Below are 13025 nucleotides of genomic sequence, written 5' to 3'. Positions count from 1 at the left end.
AACTAGTTCTTTTGTGAATGTCAATTAGGAAAGCTGCCGCTCTCAATGCCATAATAGCCCTGGAAAAATGAATCAAAGCTGCTGATGTCTAGAAAGAAGTTGCTGATGCTTCATGATTTCTCCAGAGAGCCGCCTGCATGTGTCTTTCCTCTATTTGATCTTTGGGGAGTGGAGGGGGGGGGGTTGTCATGCCATCGGAATACGCTGTCTCCTGCTAGTGAAGCTCCTGCCATATCGATTTTAAAAGTAGGAATGTAAAAGGACTTGTGTGTCTAATCCTAAAAGTTTCACCTAATCATCTGGCTGAGACACATATTAGATTATTCCCATTTTGCCTCAATTTTATCATATAGATATAGGAACCAGCCAGCTGCTTTGTATGTCCCAGGTGGGTGGGTGTTTTTGGTTTTTGATATTAAGAATCTGAACCTCTGCGATCTGTATTAGGTTCAACACGGAAAACTAAAAATACCAATAACTGGCCATCACATATCATAGAGCCATAGAGTTGGAAGGCGCTACTTAGGCCATCAGGTCCAACCCTGCTCAGTGTAGGAATCCAGTTGAGAGCATCCCTGACAGATGGCTGTCCAGTCTCTGCTGGAATACCTCCAGCGACAGGGAGCAACCTCCCTGGGCAACTGGTTCTACTGTCTCACTGCTCTGACCATTAGGACGTTTTTCCTGATATTCAACCAAAATCTGCTTGTCTGTAACTTAAGCCTGTTATTTCATGTCCTACAGCCTTGGATGACAGAGAACAGGTTGTAGCCCTCTTCTGTGTGACGACCCTTTAGGTACTTGAAAGGTGGTATTATATCTCTCATCAGTCTTCTCTGCTCAAGGCTAGACATGCCCAGTTCTTTCAATCTTTCTTTGTAGGACTCCATTTCTAGTCACATACTCATCTTTGCTGCCCTTCTCCGAACATGTTCCAATTTGTCAGAATCCTCCTTAGAGTGTGGCGTCCAGAAGAGGACACAATATTCGCGGTGAGGTCTGACCAGTGCAGAAAAGAGTGGAATTATTACTCCCCGTGATTTTGAAATTCTGCTTCTATTGATGCAACCTAAAATTAGGCGTGCAGGTTGTTTTGCAGCCATATCACACTGCAGACTCATATTCACATCATCATCGCCGTCGTCATCCCTGGATCAGCTTAATGTAAGGGGAGCCCAGCTGGATCAAGTCAAAGGTCCATCTATTGTCCACCATACTGTTTCCCACAGTGGCTGACCAAATGCTTCTAGAAACAGGGCTGGAAGGCAACAGCCCTCACCTCCTCTTTCCCACCCCCCAGAGCAAATAGTAATCAGTGGTCAAGTGCAAGTTCCACTGAGTGATCATGGTCAAGAGATGGTGATACATTCATGCAGGATAAGCCATCCAAAATCAGATACCAAGCTAGGCTGAAGGTGTCGGTATTAGCAGACAAAGCCCTATACACCCCAGGACCAGGTTGCCTCAAAGAATATCTCCTCCTATGCCAACCTCCCAGGCAGTGGTGAGACGGAGCCACAGCTTGAGGGACTTTTTGATTAGCAGAGACACTCTCCATGTTTGGAGAGAATCAACAGCTGGGATCACACAACACACTAACCCACACTCAGTGGTTGACTGTGGGTTGTTTGTTGGACTGTGGGTTAGCATGTTGTCCGAACCCAGGACATTTTCTGCAGGGTGGCTTGTTAACCATGCAGTGTGGCTTGTTAACCACCCGGAACAACCCAACAACAAACCATGGTTTCTCAAGGTGCCTTGCTTGAGAAAAATAAGCCACACTGCATAGTTAACAAGCCACCCTGCGGAAAATGTCCTGGGTTCAGACAACACACTCACTCATGGTTCAACAATAACCCACACTCAACCACTAAGTGAAGGTTAGCATGTTGTGTGAACCCAGCCACTGACATCATCTGCCACCCCCCTCAGAATTCCCTGTCCCTTCTGAGCTTAGCTGCAACCCTCACAGTAACTGGGGTCGGGTGGAGGGGGAGATAATTTTCTCAGCAACAACACATAGTTGCATGGTTTTATTGCCAAGTATTTTGGGGTAGCTTGATCTTAAATGGGCAAGTAAGACCCGAGAGCTCTATAAAAGCTCCTGGTAGAGATGAAAACTGTTAGAATTGGTTTGTTGTGTAGATCAATGCAGCTGTCTGCATTTTTGGTCTCTCCTTGGGGTGTGGCCATGGGGACTGGCACGATGATCACACACACTTCAAAATTTACCGCTACACCACTGTTTGCAGGGCAACAAATTTCCAACTGGCAGTTAGTCAACTACAGCTTAAGTTGACTAAATGCTGGAAGCCAATTTTAGTCAGTGGACCTGAGAGATAAGGAAAGACACTGGGTGAGATCCAAACCCCACGTGCAAGTGGAAAACATTTATGATCACACATGTGGGGAGGAGGCAATTTTCCTACAAGAACTCCTTATGCCCTATAGCAGCCTTTCCCAACCAGGTACATTTGACTATAACCCCCATCATCCCCAACCAGCATGCCCAATGCCGATACTGGATAGGGATGATGGGAGTTGCAACTGAACACATCTCGAGGGCACCAAGTTGGAACACCCCTGTGTGCAAGTTTGGATCCCAGACATTATTTCAGGCTATTATTGGTTCTACTACATTAATGCAATGAGGAATCGTTTTTCTCAAAGCACCATTCCTTCTAACAAAAAGCAGTGCCATTTTGTTTAATTCATTAAGCCCTTTCAACTATCCTTCAATATTTGATAAAGGCACCCATACTGAGGTTTCAGTAATACTCACATTTAAGTCAGTTAAAAAGGCAATTAAACATTCTTTAAGTTGGCTGACAGCTTAATTCTTCGTACCGTGACAAACCCATCAACGTATAAACTGAATTTTAGTGTCAGACACAAAATGGACAATGTGAAGAAATATCCTATTTTCCTGTCGCTTTGGTTATTTCCACCAATGGAAGCAGAACGTATGGACAAACAAAAGCACAGTACCCCCATATAAGATAAGATTTGCCAGGATGGGGAAAGAAGAGGGAGGTCACTGGGAAGAAAGATCTTCATGTATAAACAAATCACTTTCACAACTATATCCAATTCTCAACTTTCGCAACTTCAAGTTTAAAGTCAATGCCAAGCCACATGTTCTGAATTGCAAATTACTTTTCTAAATCACTTAGCATCCATCCTTGAAATTTCACACGTCAACAGCTCATTAATATCTACAGTAAATGTAGCTCTCTGAAAAAGAACCACAGAATTTTTTTTATAACATTTTATTGAGACAGATAGCTAGCACCCAGAAATAGAGCCCCCTTCAATTACAATTTGGCAGAAGCTAACTTTGGTTTTAAAACATGACTACACAAATTTATGACCAGGCTGCAATGGAAGTGACTATTTTGAATAAGATTAGCTGCTCTTGATGGGCGATGCTTGGACAGTGTTTATAAATCAACAGAGGTGCTACTCAGTGGTTTATAATGGTCCACTTCAGACCATCTACCATCATCACATAAGCGGTATATTATGATAAACGCAAAACAGTGGCGGGAGATTAAAAGTAATAAGATCCACCCAGGGTAATGAATCCAGGCAGAGCTGGCACACAGAAAGTACTTCAAAAGTTTCATTTGACTCTCAGTTTCTTTTCTCCTCACTCCACCCCCGTATGCTTTCTATCTAATGCCAATCAGAAAGAAAAAGATTTAAAGTTTACACAGCACCATCAGGAGGAGATTTACAAGTGTGACCAGTTTCTCCTTCTCATATGCCGTTCACCTAAGAATTCTGTGCAAGATTTATGGATTTAAATTTTGAGACAAAACCAAGTGGTAGTTTTCACATTTTTAGCTACCTGAAGTATTTCAGGTTTATTTATTGGTGAAGACCAATTCCTAGCTTGTAAACACTCTTAGAAGCAACAATAGCAGCCTAGCAAGTGAAATGAAAGTAGAAAATGCTATTTTATGCAATTCAGCCTTGAAAAACTCAAACATGTAGCAGTTATAACTGTGTGTGTGGGGTGACACAGCCAATGGTATGCCGCCTTTTGACTGATGTGAATTTTTATACGCACACACACACATATGCTGTTAAGACAGTGTTTTATACATCCCACCCCACCCAGTCTGTTGCTTATTTACCCAGTGGAAATAAATACACAGGGCTAGTTCACACGACAGCCCATTGAGGGTTAATTTACTCTCAAGGAGTTGCAGAGTGTGCCGGCCGCCATTATGAATACGCAACCCCCAATCAGGGGTTGTCGTATTGTGTGAACCTGGCTGGCGGGGGTTATTTGAGGGTTAAACAATCCTAGCATAATTCTAAAACAGAGCGCAGGTCAGTTTTAAAATCAGCAAATTATTTGAAGTGCAGGTAAATAGTTTTAAAGGCTGCCTATTTCTAAAGCTCTTCCGCAGACCTCCACCAATTCCAAAGCCAACTGTTATTTCTCCCTCCTCCCCTCACCTCTGATTATACCCTGGCTAAGGAGAGATTCAGAGCAGTTTTGGGTTGTCACACACCCTTCCCAAAACCTCCTCAGTCCTGAAGAAAGTGAACTGAGGTAGGAGACTACGTGGGTTTTTTTTTTAATCTTGTAGAGCAGAGCTGGGTAACACCTGGGGGCCCAGGGGTTGCATTGGGGAGCGCCTCCTCTCCTACATCCCAGTCTGCCACCTAAGGTCCTCTGAGGGCTCTCTGCTGCAGCTGCCTAATGTGAGATTGGCAGCCACACACAAGAGGACCTTCTCCTTGGCCACCTCTCAGCTCAGTGGAACGACCTGCCTGTTGAAATGCACCTGCTGACCTCTTTGAAGGTTTTTAAGCAGGCATTAAAGACTCTATTATTCCAGCAGGCCTTCCCTTTTTAGAACTTTTGTTCCTTTTTCTGACTCTTGTATATTGTTTTTAAGCTGTGTTGTTTTAAGCTGCAATGCTTTATTGTTGCATTTTTATCTTTTGTTAAATTGTTTTCAGTTCAAAGTTGTTTTTAGTTATATGTTGTTTGTGTAAACTGTCCGTATGTTTTTATGTCAATGGCTTTTAAACCCTGTATATTGTATTTTAATCTTTTAACTTTTGTAAATTGCCCAGAGAGCTTCAGCTATGGGGAAGTATAGAAATGTAATAAAAATAAATAAATAAATAAATAAATAAATTGCTTCCCCCGCTACTACCATGCTTCCTGGGAGGTTTCTGGAAGCGCAATTCAGCTTCCAAACAAAGCACGTGCTGCCTGCCTTGTTTTAAAGCCAAATTGCTGCGATCTTGCCACCACTACAACAAATGTGATACCATTGGGGTGGGGGCCACATGTGGCCTTTGAGCCAAGTATTGCCCACCCCTGTTGTACAGGTGCCACCACAATTTACACACACACACACACACACACACACACACAAACACACACACTTACTTTTCTTATCTCAAAAAACCTCTGATAAAATCATAGCCCGGATCATGTGAACCAACAGGATACTGAATGCATAAGTGCCTGTAGCATGAGATGCATTTGTCTTTTTTAGGCAGCTAAGGACATACTTACACTACAAAAAGGTGAGCCAGTTTTAGGCCAGCTCAAGGACCACTGGGAACTGTAGCTTCTGTGCACGGAGAACTCCACTCTGGTACCCTGGCCCCCTCTTCGTAGAACTACAGATCCAAGAGAACCGTATGATTTTTAAACCACTTCTTACATTTACAGTCAGCCTACAGAAATGTGATACTTGAATTTATTCCAGGTAGTCTCTTCTCAGATAAATATTATGGTGTCTCATGATTGCAACAAAAAAGAAAGAAGTTCCCCAAAGGCAGTATTTTCCAGCAGGAACATGAGATGGTATCACAATCTGCTAAAGACTGTAAACGCTCAGACTGATAGTGCAGTCCTATGCATCTCCACCCAGACATGTAACTGAGTTCAATGGGACTTCCTCAGAGCAAGTAAGTGTGGATAGGGTTGCAGCCTACGATGTGCCAAGAGTAGTCTCACAACATGTAACAGAATACACTGAGTAGTTAGGAAGACTTACGAATCCACATGCAGAACTCGCTGGCCACTTCTGGAACATGCAGCTGCAATGATAGACTCAGGCAAACCTACGAGAGAGATTTTAAAAAAATTAAACAGGTGAAGATAAAATAGGATGAACAGTCTGAATACCAAACAGTTTGAAGGGGGAACACTTTTTGTTTACTTTTATGAGGGATCTATTTATTTATTTGATTTATACCCCACCTTTCCAGGAAGGAAATGGTTAATAACAATAAAAAACACAATTTAAAATAAAAATAAAGACTTACTTTGAACCATCATAAAACAAACAATTAAAAGCACAACAATAAAAGAATAAGAACTGCACCCAAACCAACAGGCCAGTTTACAAGCCAAAGGCCTGCTTGAATAAATATGTCTTTGCCTGCTGGCATAAGGACAGCAGAGAGGGGGCCAACCTAGCCTCCCTAGGCAGGGAATTCCAAAGGTTGGGAACAACCACCAAGAAGGCCCTCCCCACCAATAACACCTCTGATCGTTTTTGAAATTATGGTTTCATACTTCCCTGATAGCAAATGCTAATTCAAGCACTCTGCTGACATTTTCTTCTATTAAATCAAGCATGCTTATATTTACTGAGAATATGTGAGCAAGTGTAAGACTTGCCTTGTTGGGTGAAAGCACAGGTCCATCCCCTACTGTTGAATACAGCTTTCTGTTTCTAGCACTCTGGGACAGGGGTCCACAATTTTTGGCTGGCCTTAATACCCTGACCTTAAGACTGTCATCATCAAGTTCCTGCCCCTTCCCTGACAGCTTGTCCAATGCTCAGCGGAGGTGCTTGGGGAGCAATGGTCAAGGAGGAGGGGACAGTTATTGCCATGCCACTGCTGGGACCATCTCTGCCCACTCTGCAGCTTCACGTCTGGGAAGAAAAGTGGTTCGTTTACAACACTTGCCCTGACAAGTGTGGCCAGTAAAAAAAAATGTGGACGTCTACCCAGGGAAGCTCTCATGCGCAATGGAAATAGCCAGCCTCTCCCTGTTCCCAATAACTGGCAATCTTCTGATGCTTTCCTCGCTCTCTGTTTTAGACTGTGAGTTCATTTGGGGCAGAGACCCATCTGCTTTGGCCTTCATAATTCTGTAAGGTCCCGTGACCACTTATGGCTCTGCATGAAATAAGTATTTACATACAGGATGCTTTACGATGCTCACATATTGGAAGACTGTGAAGGGGCTGTAGCTCAGTGTTATGGAGCATCTGCTTTGCAAGCAGAAGGTCCCAGATTCAATCCCTGGCATCTCCAGGTAGGACTTGGAAAGAATGCGACCTGAAACCCTGGAAAGCCACTGTTAGTCAGTGTCGACAATATAAGGCTAGATGCATCAATGGTCTGACTTGGTATAAGGACGCTTCCTATCAACGTTCTCAAGACTGCGTAGGTTACTCAAGTGTATTTCTTTATTTCACTTACACTTCTGGAAAATAACCAAGGTCCTGACCTTCCACATGTGCCTTAAAAATCAGAACTGGATGTTGTAATGTAGTGGTTAGAAGCGTACGCTATGAGCCAGAAAGACTTCCGTTCAAAACCTCCTCTCCATCACACGTTTTCTAGGATTGCCTTAGGAAAACCACTTTTTTTCTCATCTTCAGGGCTCTATCTTAGCCTTGCATTTAACAACTCATCTGGTAGTCATAGGCCACCAGGAATTCCATGCAGGCAAGTGAGCAGGCTGGAGGAGGGATGGATCACTCAGCCCCTCACCTGCCAGTCTGGTTGGCTTCTATGCTAACTGCAGGGGAAGGAAAGCCCCTTCCTCCATTACCAGCACAGAAACACAGGAGACTGTGGAGGAGGGATGTGTCCTTCCTCTACCAATCTGCCAGGAGAAGCTGTGTGGGTTTTTTTACCCTCTGCGGTCAGTCTGGAAATGCAGGCAAGTAAAAAAATGCAGGTTAGTCACTTTTGTGGGCTTTTAAACATGGCTACTCTTTCTATAATATGGGGATACTGAATACACTACAAAGGTAAACACATTTTAGACCAGTTTAAAATGATCACTGCTTTCTATGGAATACATTGTGAATTGTCATCTGTGTGCCCGGAGAGCTGATGCTCTGGTTCAGCCTTCAAAGAACTAAAGTTCCCAGAGCACCTTGTTGTACTGGAGAAAGGAGGCAAAGGCAGAAACACCTGGACCTGGACCAGCTGAGAGTTGCTCCTTCTGACACTTCCTTCCCTGTGTTCAGAGAAATTAACCATGGTAGGTTTTATTGTGGATTTCAGTATTTTAAAGCTCTGTTTCTCCTCCCCATTTTCCTCTTCTCCCCACTTCGTGTCCCTTTATGTGGTATATTTGGAGTGGGAAGAGGGAGAGAAGGTAGATCAAGGGAGTTTTAAAGTAGATTGTCAAGAGTTTCGGACTCCCAATTGTTTACACAGCAGCACCACCCCCCCCCCCCCAAGATCAGGCTGTTAGAATCCCTGAGCAGTTACTCTGGTGTAGCTTGGTATTGTATAAGCGGGTCATTACAGAGTATATGAGGCAGTGGTGTCTGGATCCACCTTGACTCTGCCCCACAGCTGCCGTTTTGCACCTTGCTCCAGCTAATAGACCTCAGTGCTCTAGTAAAAAATAAAATAATGCTGATCCTACAATCCTGAAGTTTGCCCTGTCTGCTTTAAGGGGAAAGAATCCTTCAATTTAGTTATACAACTAAACTGCTGTTAGCTGCCCTGAACAGCTAAGATAGGGCAAGATATAACTCTAAATTATTCATCTATACAGTCCAACTTTAGAGGACTGATGTCGTAAGTATCACTGGAGGTAGTGTATGCAATGTGCCTTGAGTGCTCAGAAACACACCATATAAATTCAGAGGTGGATAGATATCATGTTGTGGGATCTACCCGGCGGGGTGGGAGCGTTACTAGAACCCCAAGGCCACAAACCAGGGCCAGGTGTAAAATAGTGGCTGGGGTGGGACAAAATGCCAGTTAAGGGAGTGCAGCCAATTATTTACTGCATCTCATGAGCCATAGACTGTGATGACCAGCATATACAGATCCCTGAGTTGTGATAAATCAGGGATTCTAACACAGGTCTAGAACCGGCCAGCAGAGCTGCATGAAGACCTGGTCATAAAGGTGAGGAACATTGAGGCTCAGAGAGAAGTGACTGAAACAAGGCCAGCCAAGTCAGGGAATGCTTTTTGGTTTTTACTTGCCATTGTTAAACTACTGGGAATCAGAAACCATTACCAATCTACTGCAAATCATCTAGAGATCTACGTGTAGATCCCAATCCACCATGCTGCATCAGAGAGAGACATGAGACACCAAGATCTACTCCCATCCTCTCAACTGGGACCAACTGCTGCTTGGCATCTCCTCTTCCATAATTCTCTCCATCAGCCACCATTTCACCTGGCTGCATCAGAAAAAGAGGTGAGACAGCATGCCCCCCTCCATCGGCCTGGCTTGGAACAACCGGCAGTATGTCTCCTCCTCTCCAAGAACTCCTCCTTACCATCACCTAAAGCGGCCTATTTTCCTCTTCCTTCCACTGCCCCTTTCCCTTTTGTATCCAGCTTACTAAATCCAACTCCAACCATTCCTGACCATTGGCTGTGCTGTCTGACGCTGATGGGAGTCAAAAGTCAAAACGTCTCGAGAACAACAAGTTGGGCAAGGTTGTCACAAGCCATTGTTTTAAACTAGCCTTCCCCAAGCTGGCACGCTCTAAATGTGCATGACTACAACTCCCATTATGCCCAGAGAGTGCAGCCCTGGTGGTTGGGGATGATGGGTGCTGTGGTCCAAAACATCTGGAGGGCACCATGGTGGGGAAGGCTAGTTTAAACCAGGGATGGGAAGAAAGTAGATCTCCAGATGTTTAGGACTTTAAATCCCATAAGCCCCTGCAAATGGCCAGGAATGCTGGGAGCTGAAGCCCCAAACATCTAGAGTTTAACCTTCTGTCCCCTCCTGGTTTAAACAATGAAATGCTTTCAGTACACTGGCAGACAGGCAGCACAGAAATGCAGTAAATAATATAAATGCTAAATATTATAATCAATTCATATAAACTCTGCAAGTTAAAGGAAAATGCTATCCACACAAGATTCAGGATTTTGGTGTCCTAGCCAATGGCCCCACAGCAGCTTCTATACTGCATTAAAAGTGATCTGAAGTGAATTCTACATGCACATGGGGCATAGTTTTCCTTATATACCATATAGAAGGTGAAACCAAAGCTGTCTATCACATCAGGTCATAAAGAGGGGCAAGCCAATAGCCCTGCAGATGAGTTTTCTGCAAGATCAGCAAAATGACTCCATAACAAGATCAGGAATTGGTATCAACCTAGGAAGCATTCTAATCTATTTCATATCTTCAGGTGCCCTTAAGGTAGAAATTCAGACTTTCAGCAACTTTTTCGTCATTTTTAAGGCCTACCTCTTTGACAGATAGTGGAAGATTTAATCTCAACTGGCAAAACAGAAAAAAAAGTTATGAAGTTTCAATGCTGGTTTCCAGCATCAATGGCTACTTCACTGTGACAGAACATCATGTAACACTTGTTTTTTTTACCTGGGGGTGGGGGGAGAAAAAGAACCCTTTGCCAGGAATAGATGAAAGTTTATTTTGTCTAGTAGACAATTCTGAAAGCATTAGGGGTTTCAAATCACAGGCTAAGGTCTTTTCCTTTAGCAGTCTTTCAAACTTTCATGAAATGTCCCCAGTTCTATGAACCAATTAGCATATTGATTTCCATTCAAGAAACATTACTTGGCCAAAGAATCCAGCTCCTTCCGTTGACACATTGCCGGTATCCCAGAATGGCGCATTGCAACAGACAACGCCTGTAGTTTATGCCTGTTTGGCTATGCGAGCCTTTCAAATGCCTTTAAATCTTAAAGCAATGCATACCAAGATTTCAAAATCACCATCTGTAATCAAATAATAACAACCTTACATTTGCTGCCTTTCATCTACAAATCCCTAAGAACTTAGGCTTAAGACACAAAGAATTTTTGCTGTCTGGTTTCAAGGCAATATTAACAATATGTTAACAGTTATAATCTTGGAAACGAATGCTGGATGCAATGGAAAAGGAAGAACAGGCATAGCAACCCTTTTCAAATTTGGGATGGGGGCACTGTTCCAACTATCTTTGCACAAAACAGAACTGCCACTTAAGATACTCTCTAACAAAGAACAGCTTTGGTTTAAAACATTACCAAGAGGCGTTCTAAACATTTGGTGTCAAATGGATCATAAAGAGGAGAACCAGCCAAAACCTCACTAATATTGTCTAAACAACAGATAATTCAGGCCTCAGATCTCTTTTACATATCATCCCCACCAGGCTGTGCTAACCAAAATGGCAGCCAACATTGTGTGTCTTAACCATATGGCCACCACCGTAGGTGTGTTATGCTCTGGCATGGATTACATGAATACTGAAATAAGAGCTTATTAAAAAAAGAATCAGGCTGGTGGGACAACAAAGCTGTTCGCCTCTAAGCCAGGGTTGGGGAACTTTTTTTCAGGCTGAGGGCTGAATTAAACTTCAGGTGTATTCCAGTGGTTGGTGGGGCCACAGGCAAAAAGGGGTGGGGCACCCCCCCAAACCCTCCACACCATATTTTAGCTTAAAGCTCTTACAACTAGTAACTGAACCTTAGAAGGGGAATGTTAACCTTTTACCATGGGGGAAAAAAACTTGGACAAATGACAAGAAGCCACCAAACAATAGGTAGATGATTGGCAGCGGGGGGAAAGGAGCGGGGCCAGGGAAAGGGAGCATGGCCATCTCAAGAACCCCAGAGGACCGAACTGGAACTCCACGAGGGCCGGATTTGGCTCACGGGCTGGAGGTCCCCCACCAATTCCCTAAGTGAACAGGTAAGGATTAAGCAAAGGGTGAAAGTTGAAAGGGAACACAGAAACATAGGAAGTGCCTTATCCTGAGTCAGACCCTTGGTACATCTAGCCCAGTATTGTTGACACTAAATGGCAGCGGACCTCCAGGGTTTTAGCAGGATTACTTCCTTATCATACCTGGAGATGCTGGGGATTGAAACTGGGACCTTCTCTGTGGAAAGCAGGGGCTCTGCCACTGAGCTATTGTCCCTCCCTGAGCAGAGAACAGGGTTTGTTTTTCCACACAGCCCACATGAATAAGCTATCCTGATCTGTAGTTCGGGCTCCTGACACAGAGCAGGGAAAGACAGCTGGATTGGGAACAGCAGCGGAGCCCGTCAGCCAGAAGCCCCTTTTCCCATAGGCCCCTGAACTGAGGCCCACAGATGGGCCAGCCCCTTTACACCAGAGGCCTCACACTGCCACGTGCCTGCTTGCTTCCACCATGTGCCCACCTCCTTCCACCCTGTTCTGCTTCTGTGTCCCTTCTCACGTTATCTCCACGATGTGGGAGCTTTGCAGTATAGGTTGTGGACTGTGGCATGCTTTCCCCACTGAGATCCACCAGGCGCCAACATTGTCATCTTTTTGGCACCAGGTTAAGACTTTCCTCTACTCCCAGGCATTTGATGGCATATGATGGGGCTTTTAATGTCAGTTGTTTTATTGAAAGGGTGTTGAACCTCTTTAGCTGGAGGGCTGAATGACATTTTGGAGAAGCTCTCAGGGGCCGCATTCTAGGGGTGGGCAGGGCCAAAAGCCGGGGGGGGGGAAGCTAGCATATTTTAGCTTAAAGCTCTTACATCCAGTAACTAAGTCTTAGGAGAGGCACGTCAACCTTTTAATGGGAAAAACTGCACAAAAGCTGGGAAATCACCAAACAAGAGGTGACTGGGGAACACCAGAGGGCCAGATTGGAATCCCATGCAGGCCAGATTTGGACAGAAAAGGTCCAAATGAGGTTCTGCACTCCTGCTTTATCCTTGTATTTTATTAACTGCTTTTAGCTGTTTTAAGTTGTTTCAACTTTTTTGTATGCTAAAGACTTTATATTGTGTTTTTATCATGTTGTATTTTGGGTTTTAATTTTTCTA

The 13025-nt window shown here is 44.0% G+C and overlaps 1 protein-coding gene across 2 annotated transcripts in view; it reads right to left on the bottom strand.

The window, feature by feature from the left end:
- The window catches only part of CHM (CHM Rab escort protein), a 102878-nt gene that overhangs the window by 84339 nt on the left and 5514 nt on the right, over positions 1-13025 (bottom strand). For both annotated transcript variants that reach the window (XM_084814014.1, XM_084814015.1), the window contains exon 2: positions 6033-6099. In XM_084814014.1, the coding sequence (XP_084670140.1) occupies positions 6033-6099 (67 nt within the window). The remainder of the gene's footprint in view (positions 1-6032; positions 6100-13025) is intronic.

Source organism: Heloderma suspectum, chromosome 9 (genome assembly GCF_057233095.1).
Source record: "Heloderma suspectum isolate Gila_16-S chromosome 9, 16-S_ref, whole genome shotgun sequence".
NCBI classification, from domain to species: domain Eukaryota; kingdom Metazoa; phylum Chordata; class Lepidosauria; order Squamata; family Helodermatidae; genus Heloderma; species Heloderma suspectum.
Note: the sequence above shows the minus strand (reverse complement) of the source record. Positions and strands in the feature narration are given on the sequence as shown.